Genomic DNA, 16,334 nt, shown 5'->3' on the forward strand with positions numbered 1-16,334 from the left:
TGTACTCTGCAGGGGGACCTCGCACTGTAGTGGCTGGGGGGTACTCTGCAGGGGGACCTCGCACTGTAGTGTCTGGGGGGTACTCTGCAGGGGGACCTCGCACTGTAGTGGCTGGGGGGTACTCTGCAGGGGGACCTCGCACTGTAGTGGCTGGGGGGTACTCTGCAGGGGGACATCCCACTTTGGTGGGGGGGGGGATACTCTGCAAGTGGACCTCACACTGTAGTGGCTGGCGGGTACTCTGCAGGGGGACCTCGCACTGTAGTGGCTGGTGGGGGGGGGGGATACTCTGCAAGTGGACCTCACACTGTAGTGGCTGGCGGGTACTCTGCAGGGGGACCTCGCACTGTAGTGGCTGGGGGGGGGGGGTACTCTGCAGGGGACCTCACACTGTAGTGTCTGGGGGGTACTCTGCAGGGGGACCTCGCACTGTAGTGGCTGGCGGGTACTCTGCAGGGGGACCTCGCACTGTAGTGGCTGGTGGGGGGGGGGTACTCTGCAAGTGGACCTCACACTGTAGTGGCGGGGGGGGGGGGGGGGCTACTCTGCAGGGGGACCTCACACTGTAGTGGCTGAGGGGGGGGGGGGGTACTCTGCAGGTGGACCTCACACTGTAGTGGCTGAGGGGGGGGGGTACTCTGCAGGTGGACCTCGCACTGTAGTGGCTGAGGGGGGTACTCTGCAGGAGGACCTCGCACTGTAGTGGCTGGCGGGGGGGGGGGGTACTCTGCAGGGGGACCTCGCACTCTAGTGGCGGGGGGGGGGCTACTCTGCAGGGGGACCTCACACTGTAGTGGCTGAGGGGGGGGGGGTACTCTGCAGGTGGACCTCACACTGTAGTGGCTGAGGGGGGGGGGGGGGTACTCTGCAGGTGGACCTCGCACTGTAGTGGCTGAGGGGGGTACTCTGCAGGAGGACCTCGCACTGTAGTGGTGGGGGGGGGTACTCTGCAGGGGGACCTCGCTCTGTAGTGGCTGGGGGGGAGTACTCTGCATGGGGGACCTCGCACTGTAGTGGCTGAGGGGGGAGTACTCTGCATGGGGGACCTCGCTCTGTAGTGGCTGGGGGGGAGTACTCTGCAGGGGGACCTCACTCTGTAGTGGCGGGGGGGGTACTCTGCAGGGGGACCTCGCACTGTAGTGGCTGAGGGGGGAGTACTCTGCAGGGGGACCTCGCTCTGTAGTGGCTGGGGGGGAGTACTCTGCAGGGGGACCTCGCTCTGTAGTGGCTGGGGGGGGGGGGTTCTCTGCAGGGGGACCTCGCACTGTAGTGGCTGGGGGGGTGGTACTCTGCAGGGGGACCTCGCACTGTAGTGGCTGAGGGGGGGGGGGGGTACTCTGCAGGGGGACCTCGCACTGTAGTGGCTGGGGGGGGTACTCTGCAGGGGGACCTCGCACTGTAGTGGCTGGGGGGTACTCTGCAGGGGGACCTCGCACTGTAGTGGCGGGGGGGGGGGGGGGGTACTCTGCAGGGGGACCTCGCACTGTAGTGGCTGAGGGGGGGGGTACTCTGCAGGGGGACCTCGCACTGTAGTGGCTGAGGGGGGGGGGGTACTCTGCAGGGGGACCTCGCACTGTAGTGGCGGGGGGGGGGGGGGTACTCTGCAGGGGGACCTCGCACTGTAGTGGCTGAGGGGGGGGTTACTCTGCAGGGGGACCTCGCACTGTAGTGGCTGAGGGGGGGGGGTACTCTGCAGGGGGACCTCGCACTGTAGTGGCTGAGGGGGGGGGTCCTCTGCAGGGAGACCTCACACTGTAGTGGCTGGGGATGGGTACCCTGCAGGGGGACCTCGCACTGTAGTGGCTGAGGGGGGGGGGTCCTCTGCAGGGGGACCTCCCACTGTAGTGGCTGGGGGGGGGGGGGTACTCGGCAGGGAGACCTCACACTGTAGTGGCTGGGGGTGGGTACCCTGCAGGGGGACCTCGCACTGTAGTGGCTGAGGGGGGGGGGGGGGTTACTCTGCAGGGGGACCTCGCACTGTAGTGGCGGGGGGGGGGGGTACTCTGCAGGGGGACCTCGCACTGTAGTGGCTGGGGGGGGTACTCTGCAGGGGGACCTCGCACTGTAGTGGCTGGGGGGTACTCTGCAGGGGGACCTCGCACTGTAGTGGCTGGGGGGACCTCGCACTGTAGTGGCTGGGGGGTGGTACTCTGCAGGGGGACCTCGCACTGTAGTGGCTGGGGGGACCTCGCACTGTAGTGGCTGGGGGGTACTCTGCAGGGGGACCTCGCACTGTAGTGGCGGGGGGGGGTACTCTGCAGGGGGACCTCACACTGTAGTGGCTGGGGGGGGGGGTACTCTGCAGGGGGACCTCACACTGTAGTGGCTGGGGGGGGGGGGTACTCTGCAGGGGGACCTCACACTGTAGTGGCTGGGGGGTTTCTGCAGGGGGACCTCACACTGTAGTGGCTGGGGGGGGGGTACTCTGCAGGGAGACCTCACACTGTAGTGGCTGGGGGGTACTCTGCAGGGGGACCTCGCACTGTAGTGGCTGGGGGGTACTCTGCAGGGGGACCTCACACTGTAGTGGCTGGGGGGGGGGTACTCTGCAGGGGGACCTCACACTGTAGTGGCTGGGGGGGGGGGTACTCTGCAGGGGGACCTCACACTGCAGTGGCTGGGGGGGGGGGGGTACTCTGCAGGGGGACCTCACACTGTAGTGGCTGGGGGGTACTCTGCAGGGGGTCCTCACACTGTAGTGGCTGGGGGGGGGAATACTCTGCAGGGGGACCTCACACTGTAGTGGCTGGGGGGTACTCTGCAGGGGGACCTCACACTGTAGTGGCTGGGGGGGGGGGAATACTCTGCAGGGGGACCTCACACTGTAGGGGCTGGGGGGTACTCTGCAGGGGGACCTCACACTGTAGTGGCTGGGGGGGGGGAATACTCTGCAGGGGGACCTCACACTGTAGTGGCTGGGGGGGGGGAATACTCTGCAGGGGCCCTCACACTGTAGTGGCTGGGGGGGGAATACTCTGCAGGGGGACCTCGCACTGTAGTGGCTGAGGGGGGGGGGGTACTCTGCAGGGGGACCTCGCACTGTAGTGGCGGGGGGGGGTACTCTGCAGGGGGACCTCGCACTGCAGTGGCGGGGGGGGGGTACTCTGCAGGGGGACCTCGCACTGTAGTGGCGGGGGGGGGGTACTCTGCAGGGGGACCTCGCACTGTAGTGGCTGGGGGGTTTCTGCAGGGGGACCTCACACTGTAGTGGCTGGGGGGGGGGTACTCTGCAGGGAGACCTCACACTGTAGTGGCTGGGGGGTACTCTGCAGGGGACCTAGCACTGTAGTGGCTGGGGGGTACTCTGCAGGGGACCTCACACTGTAGGTGGCTGGGGGGGGGGGGGTACTCTGCAGGGGGACCTCACACTGTAGTGGCTGGGGGGGGGGGTACTCTGCAGGGGGACCTCACACTGCAGTGGCTGGGGGGGGGGGTACTCTGCAGGGGGACCTCACACTGTAGTGGCTGGGGGGTACTCTGCAGGGGGTCCTCACACTGTAGTGGCTGGGGGGGGGGGGTACTCTGCAGGGGGACCTCACACTGCAGTGGCTGGGGGGGGGGGGTACTCTGCAGGGGGACCTCACACTGTAGTGGCTGGGGGTACTCTGCAGGGGGTCCTCACACTGTAGTGGCTGGGGGGGGGAATACTCTGCAGGGGACCTCACACTGTAGTGGCTGGGGGGTACTCTGCAGGGGGACCTCACACTGTAGTGGCTGGGGGGGGGGGAATACTCTGCAGGGGGACCTCACACTGTAGGGGCTGGGGGGTACTCTGCAGGGGGACCTCACACTGTAGTGGCTGGGGGGGGGGGAATACTCTGCAGGGGGACCTCACACTGTAGTGGCTGGGGGGGGGGAATACTCTGCAGGGGCCCTCACACTGTAGTGGCTGGGGGGGGGAATACTCTGCAGGGGGACCTCGCACTGTAGTGGCTGAGGGGGGGGGTACTCTGCAGGGGGACCTCGCACTGTAGTGGCGGGGGGGGGTACTCTGCAGGGGGACCTCGCACTGCAGTGGCGGGGGGGGGGGGGGGGGTACTCTGCAGGGGGACCTCGCACTGTAGTGGCGGGGGGGGGGGGGTACTCTGCAGGGGGACCTCGCACTGTAGTGGCTGGGGGGTACTCTGCAGGGGGACCTCGCACTGTAGTGGCTGGGGGGTGTGGCTTGTTAGGGTCACACAAGAAAAAGGTACAGGAGTTGTGTGGTGTAGGATACTGGTAGGCTAATTAGTTCCCAACAAGATTATCGTGTGTGTGTGTGTGTGTGTGCGTGTGTGTGTGCCGAGCACAGGAAGCCATGCGAGGGGACGCCGTACACTGATTGTGTCCATGTTGACATTCAAAACAGAAATAGTGGAAAAACCCATGTCGACCTAATGACAATCTGCATAATGCTTGTGTCGGCCTTTCAACCATGTCGACCTTAGCCATGTCGACCGTCGGTGGTCAACCCATGAATGCATGTTGTGCTAATATCAAGTGTTGCGTTATACGGGAATTGCCTCATGTATCTGCCGTGTGTCAGGAACCTTTCCTCTGGTCAGCGCTGCATCATGCGTGTCCTGTGTGACTCATGCGTGACCTCTGTGCACAGTAACCTCTGTACATGGTGTGATGGCGCGTCTCTGCCTCCAGGCTGCACTCTGCTCCTGCTGTCATCCTGCTGCGTCACCACAAAGTATCTTACCCAGAACCCCTTTGTCTCAGACATTGCTTCAAATCGGGGCCTTTAATGTGTTTGTCCCGGCCGTCTTCTCCCCAATAGACTTCCTGGTTCCATGCAGCTTGTTTGGTGTAAGGGTTAGTGTTACTGGCTCACGGTACTGAGGTCTCGGCTTCAATTCCCCACCGTGGCCATAACTGTGTATACTGAATAACTGCTTATGTGGATTTCTTCCCACAATCTGCCATTATATGTACTGGAAGATTAATATGCCCCCAAAATTAAGAAAATTAGCCCTAGTGTGGGACATAGGGCCAAATGTAATAGGGTGTGAGGATCAGAAAGTGAGAGATTTTGGGAGAGTGTTCCTTTAAAAAAAAAAAAAAAAAAATAATAATTATTATTTTAAAGCGGCAATCATTTACACTGAAATACCAGGTTGCTGTGGCCATGTAAATTATTGCTGCTTTAAAAAAAAAAAAAAAAAAAAAAAAAAAAATCACTTTTTGACCCTTACACACTATTACACTTTGCACATAGGGCAGTATTCAGTGCGTCTGGCGAGGGAGTTAAATGGCAAAAAAAACAAGTGACCCTCGCCGTTTAACCCCACGCCGGCCCTTCACCATATTCAGTGTTCCGGGGGAACCCTTGCCGCCCCCGAACATCGAGGCTTCCCCTAATGCAGGGTGCCCGCTGCATTTAGCCGCAAGCCTCGCCGTTTTGGCAGCCGCACACCCGATTTCCCCATCCCCGTAAAAACCCAGGGAGGTGCAAATGGCGTATGCAGGGGGTCAGTTGAATACTGACCATTTGAGCAGTCAGCACTGTCACAGCTCGCAAAAAGCATTGACTGTACCCCACAGAGTGTAAGCGCCACTGGGGAGGGACTGATGCGACTGGCCGGATACTCTCTGTAATGCGTTACGCTGTATAAATAACTGGTAATACATAAAGTGTAGGTATAAGAGCACAAGGTGGGTGTATTCCTTTCCTTTTCTATGACCTCATCTATCAGTTTCACTCTGTGTAATAAATAAGTAAAGGGGTAACGTCACGTGCGGCTTGTCCTACGTGTCACACACCAGATGTGTCCATGCCGCCCTGGATCAGCTTCCCTATAGACAGGAGCTTGTACCTGACACCAACCTGAAGCATTTAGCACTGTGCTGAGTGTGCCAGTCGCAGCGCTCGTCACCTGTCACTGAGCTGGGTTTATATGCAGGACACCCGATCTCGCTGCTTGTATCCGATGTCTGCAGATCTGTCACCCAGCCAGCCGTTCCATGTAACCAATGCCCTTCACAGGCAGTGTCCTACTTATGGCTCATTATTGCAAAATGCTACTGCCTCCATTCCCCTCCTCACATCATGTCACTGCCCCTGTCACATGCAGCCCTGTCCTCACTGACAAATCCCCCATCTCCTGATATACTCTGTGCTGCTGGGGACCCTGCTCCTCCTACTATATAACTGTCAGTCTGTGGCTTCCTGCTGCCCCCATTTCCCTCCTCACATCATGTCACGGCCCCTGTCACATGCAGCCCTGTCCTCAATGACACATCCCTCATCTCCTGATATACTCTGTGCTGCTGGGGACCCTGCTCCTCCCACTATATAACTCTCAGTCTGTGGCTTCCTGCTGCCTCCATTCCCCTCCTCACATCATGTCACTGTCCCTATCACATGCAGCCCTGTCCTCACTGACACATCTCTCATCTCCTGATATACTCTGTGCTGCTGGGGACCCTGCTCCTCCCACTGTATAACTCTCAGTCTGTGGCTTCCTGCTGCCCCCATTCCCCTCCTCACATCATGTCACTGCCCCTGTCACATGCAGCCCTGTCCTCACTGACACATCCCTCATCCCCTGATATACTCTGTGCTGCTGTGGACCCTGCTCCTCCCACTATATAACTCTCAGTCTGTGGCTTCCTGCTGCCTCCATTCCCCTCCTCACATCATGTCACTGCCCCTGTCACATGCAGCCCTGTCCTCACTGACAAATCCCTCATCTCCTGATATACTCTGTGCTGCTGGGGACCCTGCTCCTCCCACTGTATAACTCTCAGTCTGTGGCTTCCTGCTGCCCCCATTCCCCTCCTCACATCATGTCACTGCCCCTGTCACATGCAGCCCTGTCCTCACTGACACATCCCTCATCTCCTGATATACTCTGTGCTGCTGGGGACCCTGCTCCTCCCACTATATAACTCTCAGTCTGTGGCCTCCTGCTGCCTCCATTCCACTCCTCACATCATGTCACTGCCCCTGTCACATGCAGCCCTGTCCTCACTGACACATCCCTCATCTCCTGATATACTCTGTGCTGCTGGGGACCCTGCTCCTCCCACTATATAACTCTCAGTCTGTGGCTTCCTGCTGCCTCCATTCCCCTCCTCACATCATGTCGCTGCCCCTGTCACATGCAGCCTTGTCCTCACTGACACATCCCTCATCTCCTGATATACTCTGTGCTGCTGGGGACCCTGCTCCTCCCACTATATAACTCTCAGTCTGTGGCTTCCTGCTGCCTCCATTCCCCTCCTCACATCATGTCGCTGCCCCTGTCACATGCAGCCTTGTCCTCACTGACACATCCCTCATCTCCTGATATACTCTGTGCTGCTGGGGACCCTGCTCCTCCCACTATATAACTCTCAGTCTGTGGCTTCCTGCTGCCCCCATTCCCCTCCTCACATCATGTCGCTGCCCCTGTCACATGCAGCCTTGTCCTCACTGACACATCCCTCATCTCCTGATATACTCTGTGCTGCTGGGGACCCTGCTCCTCCCACTGTATAACTCTCAGTCTGTGGCTTCCTGCTGCCCCCATTCCCCTCCTCACATCATGTCGCTGCCCCTGTCACATGCAGCCCTGTCCTCACTGACACATCCCTCATCTCCTGATATACTCTGTGCTGCTGGGGACCCTGCTCCTCCCACTATATAACTCTCAGTCTGTGCCTTCCTGATGCCTCCATTCCCCTCCTCACATCATGTCACTGCCCCTGTCACATGCAGCCCTGTCCTCACTAACACATCCCTCATCTCCTGATATACTCTGTGCTGCTGGGGACCCTGCTCCTCTCACTATATAACTCTGTATGTGGCTTCCTGCTGCCTCCATTCCCCTCCTCACATCATGTCACTGCCCCTGTCACATGCAGCCCTGTCCTCACTGACACATCACCCATCTCCTGATATACTCTGTGCTGCCGGGGACCCTGCTCCTCCCACTATATAACTCTCAGTCTGTGGCTTCCTGCTGCCTCCATTCCCCTCCTCACATCATGTCACTGCCCCTGTCACCTGCAGCCCTGTCCTCACTGACACATCCCTCATCTCCTGATATACTCTGTGCTGCCAGGGACCCTGCTCCTCCCACTATATACCTCTCAGTCTGTGGCTTCCTGCTGCCCCCATTCCCTCCTCACATCACGTCACTGCCCCTGTCACATGCAGCCCTGTCCTCACTGTCACATCACTCCTCTCCTGATATACTATGTGCTGCTGGGGACCCTGCTCCTCCCACTATATAACTCTCAGTCTGTGGCTTCCTACCACCTGCATTCCCCTGCTCATATCACAAGGCGCTGTGTAATGGAATGGGCTTGTTGCGCGTTTGTTCTGGCCAATAGGGAAGTTGGAGTAGATTGGGTAGATGCAGAAGGTTTGGTTGCACAGAATGAGATGATTAGTATTATGGGGGTGGGGGGGGGGGGTGTATTTCTGGGGCCAGCAGCATACAGCTCTCCTTACTGTTAGAGAAGCCTGGTATCCGGGACGCTGCATATTACCTTAGGCTATGAGCGGCTCAGTCACTACATTCTGTATTGTGGCCCAATCACAGCTCTCCCAGGGCTGGAAGCGGTGGACACAAACACTGAGCTCCTTCATGAGGCTGTGTGGGTGAGGTCTGTTCCTGGACCCCCTTGTCTTACCCCATCTGGGACCAGAACAAGGCTTGATTCATCACCACAGCGCTTGGCCAGAGCTGATCCTGCAATACAAGAGCTAGCTGGAATCTGTCTATATGGGCACATGCTCTATATAGCCCTGGTGTGTACCCCCGATGGCAGGCACGTACATTGCTTGTGTTCTGTATGTATAGATACACTACAGGGACCAGTACACCCCCTCCCTGACTTCCGCCCCACTTACAGGGATTGACAGCACGCACTCTGTTCCTGGGGCGATCAATACCGTGTTCTGTGAGCGATGTACATGTATTACTACGGGCACTTGGGTTTGAACCTCGGCCATTGTCTCTGCTCTTGCCGAGAGATTATTGACGTCTGTCCCGTGCGGAGGTCGGCTAGCTCTGCCTGCATCTGCCGGTCCTAATGTGATTCCTGGAAATGTCTGCGGCACATTTCCCTGCAGGCTGTGGGAGTTAATGAGAAGTTCGGCGTCCTTGGCTGTCAGTCAGTGGCTGATGGGGTGACCGTCCTGCGCTGCGGCTGTGTGATGCCGCCTGCACAAAGGTTTATATCATTTCTATGTAACGGCTGAACATTTAATATCGCTAAGGCGGGAACCTTCTAAGAACAAGACTTTATTTTTTGGATTGAAAATATGTAAGCTGGAGCCAGTGTTGTATTTATCATGGTGCGGTGCACACTGGCCCAAAGGGACTCGCGCCTTCCCACTCTGAATCCCTAGCTGACGGTACCGTGCCCTTCAGCTCCCACCTCCCTAGGCTCATCTGATGGTGACATCGGCATAGATAACTCTTCGGTACAGTACCAGAGTCCATGGCTGCTTCATCTGTCCAGTTACGTCACTGGAGTGATGACATCACAGGGATGAGTGTCCAGAGGGCCACTGCTTGGTGTGGGGGTGCTACACCCAGGCCCCTGCTCAACGCTCTGCCTATGTCACTATATGTATTCTCTGTGGTAACTTTGCAGAAATTGAGGACATATAGGTTTGTGGCCCTCTGACAACCATACAGATGTTAGTGAATGGGGCCCAGGTGACTCTTGTGCCCATAGACCAATGCTTTATTTCCAATTACCACTATAGCTAGTAACCTAGTCCTGCATTGTGCTGACACTGCCAGAAGGGGGCTGTATCCTGGCCAGGACACCTGAGGCCCATCTGCTGACTTACTGTACTTACACCTTCTCTCTCTCTCTCTCTCTCTCTCTCTCTCTCTCTTCCCTCAGCAGAACTCGGACAAGTGCCAGAGCGTAGAGGAGCCGGCCCAGGAGGATGAAGGCTTTATGGGGATGGCTCCCCTCCTGCAGGCCCACCATGCCATGGAGAGGGTGGAAGAGTTTGTCTGCAAGGTAAACCCGGTTTCTGTATTGGGGTGCGACTGTCTCTGAGCGTATGTACAGTGCTGCCTCCCTCTGGGCACACACGGTACTGCAGCCACCCCAGGCCATGCACAGCACTTCCTCCCTCTGGGCACACACGGTACTGCAGCCACCCCAGGCCATGCACAGCAGAAGACACCAGACTTTACATCTGTAGATATGGGGGCGTCTGGTGTTAGAGGCTGGACGTGACGTTCCCTGTGATGATGGGGTGGGGGTGATATCATGTTGGGGTGTCTCCTGGGTGTACACTCACGGAGCCAGGTCTTTACAATCTATTAGTAAGGCAATCCTAATCCATGTATAAATACCGTATGGGGCTTCTGGGTGTGAAACTGGGGCTGTCAAGTAAAGTGGTAAAATGACCACCCTGACTCTGGTCTCCCCCCCCCCCCCCCCCCCTATAAAATGTACATGTGGTTCATATCCCAGGAATAGCCAACACTGGGTATGGAGGCGGATCACCCAGTACACCCAGCAGCTTGTCTGTACACCTAGCCCGATGCTATGATGTCATTTCCTTCTGTCTCCCGACCTTAGGTGTGGGAGGGCCGGTGGCGAGTCATTCCTCACGACGTACTTCCCGATTGGTTAAAGGACAACGATTACCTGCTGCACGGACACCGCCCCCCAATGCCTTCCTTCAGGGCCTGCTTCAAAAGCATCTTCAGAATACACACGGAGACGGGCAACATCTGGACACACCTGCTAGGTATGCTTTCCTAGGGTGGCATCATCCTCCATGATGGGTATCGTTCTGTGTCAACCGGTGCATGCTATGGGCCTCATTCACATTTGTATGATTTATCTCTACTCGTAGGTGAAAGTAAGGAGAAGCTTGGGGTTCTATCTCGCCCATACCTGTGCAAAATTCGGGTGACGTCATCTGCCTGCCCCAAACAGGCAGGGACATGCTTGCGTTTTCATGGGCGCATCCACCATTTTTGTGGGTGAGCCCTCCTCATAATGATTGACAGGCAAATGCCCAGCGAGTGTATAACTGGCCAAAAGTGTTCGACCCCTAGACGCAGTTCTGTTTGATCCCTTTAACCCGTGGCAGGATGTCTCCCTCATGTGGTGGTTGTGGTAGCAGTTCCTGCTGTCTGCCAAGTGGGGGCAGTATAACAAACTGCTGTAGGCTTCCAACCGGGAAAAGACATGAGGTGTAGAGTATTCTGGCAGTGCCAACCACTTGCCCATAAGGCCTCTACAGACGTCACCAGACCTTGCCCACTAGATGCCACATCGTCTGCTCACCACTTTTGTTTTTTACCCTCTCGCTCCCTCCATATATTGCGTGCATATGGTGGCCGAGGAGTGTGAAACGCAAATGGAATAATTATTAATGTTCATTTTGTCTGTAATTGTGTAGAATAACCCAATATTCCTGCCCATGTCTGAGACTGTGGCACTATGTCCCCTCCAGAGACTGCACCCACACACTGACAGACTGCGCCAGATCTCCGTGGGCTGTGGGCACTATGTCCCCTCCAGAGACTGCACCCACACACTGACAGACTGCGCCAGATCTCCGTGGGGCTGTGGGCACTATGTCCTCTCCAGAGACTGCACCCACACACTGACAGACTGCGGCAGATCTCCGTGGGGCTGTGGGCACTATGTCCCCTCCAGAGACTGCCCCCACACACTGACAGACTGCGGCAGATCTCCGTGGGGCTGTGGGCCCTGTGCTCTGACATGCAGTTGCTGGCTGTGTTATTTAGGTCACATCCTGGAGAGCGTATTACTGCAGCAGCCAAAGCCTGAGACGATATCAGGTCACTTGGAAGTGACGGTTCACGTGCAAAGCTGGCTTCTAATACACCAGTGCTGCAATCTGTGCCTCCCCCCTGGTCACACCTCTAATACTGACACCATTGCGCAATCTGTACCTCTCCCCCCTGGTCACACCTCTAATACTGACACCATTGCGCAATCTGTACCTCTCCCCCCTGGTCACACCTCTAATACTGACACAATTGTGCAATCTGTACCTCTCCCCCCGGTCACGCCTCTAATACTGACCCCCCCCCACTCTGATCACACCTCTAATACTGACACCATTGCGCAATCTGTACCTCTCCCCCTGGTCACGCCTCTAATACTGACACCCTCCCCGGTCTCCTCCTGCTCACACACCTCTAATACTGACACCAATGCTGCAATCTGTGCCTCCCCCTGGTCACACCTCTAATACTGACCCCCCCCCACTCTGATCACACCTCTAATACTGACACCATTGCGCAATCTGTACCTCTCCCCCCTGGTCACACCTCTTATACTGACACCATTGTGCAATCTGTGCCTCCCCCCTGGTCACACCTCTAATACTGACACCAGTGCTGCAATCTGTACCTCTCCCCCCTGGTCACACCTCTAATACTGACACCAGTGCTGCAATCTGTACCTCTCCCCCTGGTCACACCTCTTATACTGACACCATTGTGCAATCTGTACCTCCCCCCTGGTCACACCTCTTATACTGACACCATTGCGCAATCTGTACCTCTCCCCCCTGGTCACACCTCTTATACTGACACCATTGCGCAATCTGTACCTCTCCCCCCTGGTCACACCTCTTATACTGACACCAGTGCTGCAATCTGTGCCTCCCCTGGTCACACCTCTAATACTGACACCATTGCGCAATCTGTACCTCTCCCCCCTGGTCACACCTCTAATACTGACACCATTGTGCAATCTATACCTCCCCCCTGGTCACACCTCTTATACTGACACCATTGTGCAATCTGTGCCTCCCCCTGGTCACACCTCTAATACTGACCCCCCCCCCCCCCCCCCACTCTGATCACACCTCTAATACTGACACCAGTGCTGCAATCTGTGCCTCCCCCCTGGTCACACCTCTAATACTGACCCCCCCCCCCCCACTCTGATCACACCTCTAATACTGACACCATTGCGCAATCTGTACCTCTCCCCCCCTGGTCACACCTCTAATACTGACACCAGTGCTGCAATCTGTGCCTCCCCCCTGGTCACACCTCTAATACTGACACCAGTGCGCAATCTGTACCTCTCCCCCCTGGTCACACCTCTTATACTGACACCATTGCGCAATCTGTACCTCTCCCCTCTGGTCACACCTCTTATACTGACACCATTGTGCCAATCTGTACCACACACACACACACACTCACTCTGATCACATCTCTATATAAGACGTGTAGGTGAGGCGCGTCCCCCAGTAACACATTTCCATTCCAGCTGCTGTAACTGTTCCCTATATAAGGCGTGTCCGTGTAGGTGAGGCGCGTCCCCCAGTAACACATTTCCATTCCAGCTGCTGTAACTGTTCCCTATATAAGACGTGTCTGTGTAGGTGAGGCGCACCCCCCCCCCGTAACGCATTTCCATTCCAGCTGCTGTAACTGTTCCCTATATAAGACGTGTCCGTGTAGGGGAGGCTCGTCCCCCAGTAACGCATTTCCATTCCAGCTGCTGTAACTGTTCCCTATATAAGACGTGTCCGTGTAGGTGAGGCGCGTCCCCCAGTAACGCATTTCCATTCCAGCTGCTGTAACGGTTCCCTATATAAGACGTGTAGGTGAGGCGCGTCCCCCAGTAACACATTTCCATTCCAGCTGCTGTAACTGTTCCCTATATAAGACGTGTACGTGAGGCGCGTCCCCCAGTAACACATTTCCATTCTAGCTGCTGTAACTGTTCCCTATATAAGACGTGTCTGTGTAGGTGAGGCGCGTCCCCCGGTAACACATTTCCATTCCAGCTGCTGTAACTGTTCCCTATATAAGACGTGTCCGTGTAGGTGAGGCGCGTCCCCCAGTAACGCATTTCCATTCCAGCTGCTGTAACTGTTCCCTATATAAGACTTGTCCGTGTAGGTGAGGCGCATCACCCAGTAACGCATTTACATTCCAGCTGCTGTAACTGTTCCCTATATAAGATGTGTCTGTGTAGGTGAGGCGCGTCCCCCAGTAACGCATTTCCATTCTAGCTGCTGTAACTGTTCCCTATATAAGACGTGTCTGTGTAGGTGAGGCGCGTCCCCCAGTAACGCATTTCCATTCTAGCTGCTGTAACTGTTCCCTATATAAGACGTGTCTGTGTAGGTGAGGCGCGTCCCCCGGTAACGCATTTCCATTCCGGCTGCTGTAACTGTTCCCTATATAAGATGTGTCTGTGTAGGTGAGGCGCGTCCCCTAGTAACACATTTCCATTCCAGCTGCTGTAACTGTTCCCTATATAAGACGTGTCTGTGTAGGTGAGGCGCGTCCCCCAGTAACACATTTCCATTCCAGCTGCTGTAACTGTTCCCTATATAAGACGTGTCTGTGTAGGTGAGGCACGTCCCCCAGTAACGCATTTACATTCCAGCTGCTGTAACTGTTCCCTATATAAGACGTGTCCATGTAGGTGAGGCGTGTCCCCCAGTAACACATTTCCATTCCAGCTGCTGTAACTGTTCCCTATATAAGATGTGTCTGTGTAGGTGAGGCGCGTCCCCCAGTAACACATTTCCATTCCAGCTGCTGTAACTGTTCCCTATATAAGGCGTGTCCGTGTAGGTGAGGCGCGTCCCCCAGTAACGCATTTCCATTCCAGCTGCTGTAACTGTTCCCTATATAAGATGTGTCCGTGTAGGTGAGGCGCGTCCCCCAGTAACGCATTTACATTCCAGCTGCTGTAACTGTTCCCTATATAAGACGTGTCTGTGTAGGTGAGGCGCGTCCCCCAGTAACGCATTTCCATTCCGGCTGCTGTAACTGTTCCCTATATAAGACGTGTACGTGAGGCGCGTCCCCCAGTAACACATTTCCATTCCAGCTGCTGTAACTGTTCCCTATATAAGATGTGTCTGTGTAGGTGAGGCGCGTCCCCCAGTAACACATTTCCATTTTAGCTGCTGTAACTGTTCCCTATATAAGACGTGTCTGTGTAGGTGAGGCGCGTCCCCCGGTAACACATTTCCATTCTAGCTGCTGTAACTGTTCCCTATATAAGATGTGTCTGTGTAGGTGAGGCACGTCCCCCGGTAACGCATTTCCATTCCGGCTGCTGTAACTGTTCCCTATATAAGATGTGTCTGTGTAGGTGAGGCGCGTCCCCCAGTAACACATTTCCATTCCAGCTGCTGTAACTGTTCCCTATATAAGATGTGTCTGTGTAGGTGAGGCGCGTACCCCAGTAACGCATTTCCATTCCGGCTGCTGTAACTGTTCCCTATATAAGATGTGTCTGTGTAGGTGAGGCGCGTCCCCCAGTAACGCATTTCCATTCTAGCTGCTGTAACTGTTCCCTTTATAAGATGTGTCTGTGTAGGTGAGGCACGTCCCCCAGTAACGCATTTACATTCCAGCTGCTGTAACTGTTCCCTATATAAGACGTGTCCGTGTAGGTGAGGCGCGTCCCCCAGTAACGCATTTCCATTCCAGCTGCTGTAACTGTTCCCTATATAAGACGTGTCTGTGTAGGTGAGGCGCGTCCCCCAGTAACACATTTCCATTCCAGCTGCTGTAACTGTTCCCTATATAAGACGTGTACGTGTAGGTGAGGCGCGTCCCCCAGTAACGCATTTACATTCCAGCTGCTGTAACTGTTCCCTATATAAGACGTGTACGTGAGGCGCGTCCCCCAGTAACGCATTTCCATTCCAGCTGCTGTAACTGTTCCCTATATAAGACGTGTCCGTGTAGGTGAGGCGCATCCCCCAGTAACGCATTTCCATTCCAGCTGCTGTAAATGTTCCCTATATAAGATGTGTCTGTGTAGGTGAGGCGCGTCCCCCAGTAACGCATTTCCATTCCAGCTGCTGTAACTGTTCCCTATATAAGACGTGTAGGTGAGGCGCGTCCCCCAGTAACGCATTTCCATTCTAGCTGCTGTAACTGTTCCCTATATAAGACGTGTCCGTGTAGGTGAGGCGCGTCCCCCAGTAACGCATTTCCATTCCAGCTGCTGTAACTGTTCCCTATATAAGACGTGTCCGTGTAGGTGAGGCGCGTCCCCCAGTAACGCATTTCCATTCCAGCTGCTGTAACTGTTCCCTATATAAGACTTGTCCGTGTAGGTGAGGCGCGTCCCCCAGTAACACATTTCCATTCCAGCTGCTGTAACTGTTCCCTATATAAGGCGTGTCCGTGTAGGTGAGGCGCGTCCCCCAGTAACACATTTCCATTCCAGCTGCTGTAACTGTTCCCTATATAAGACGTGTACGTGAGGCGCGTCCCCCAGTAACACATTTCCATTCCAGCTGCTGTAACTGTTCCCTATATAAGGCGTGTCCGTGTAGGTGAGGCGCGTCCCCCAGTAACGCATTTCCATTCCAGCTGCTGTAACTGTTCCCTATATAAGATGTGTCCGTG

The 16,334-nt window shown here is 55.9% G+C and overlaps 1 protein-coding gene across 4 annotated transcripts in view; it reads left to right on the forward strand.

Moving 5' to 3' along the window:
- ADIPOR2 (adiponectin receptor 2) overlaps positions 1-16,334 on the forward strand; it is a 54,269-nt gene that overhangs the window by 28,668 nt on the left and 9,267 nt on the right. For 3 of the 4 annotated variants that reach the window (XM_083180936.1, XM_083180933.1, XM_083180935.1), the window contains exons 3-4: positions 9,835-9,957; positions 10,528-10,699. In XM_083180936.1, coding sequence (XP_083037062.1) covers positions 9,835-9,957; positions 10,528-10,699 — 295 coding nt within the window. The remainder of the gene's footprint in view (positions 1-9,834; positions 9,958-10,527; positions 10,700-16,334) is intronic. The other variant, XM_083180934.1, reaches the window with a different exon arrangement.

This window comes from Crinia signifera, chromosome 4, assembly GCF_055691185.1.
Source record: "Crinia signifera chromosome 4, ASM5569118v1, whole genome shotgun sequence".
Taxonomy (NCBI): domain Eukaryota; kingdom Metazoa; phylum Chordata; class Amphibia; order Anura; family Myobatrachidae; genus Crinia; species Crinia signifera.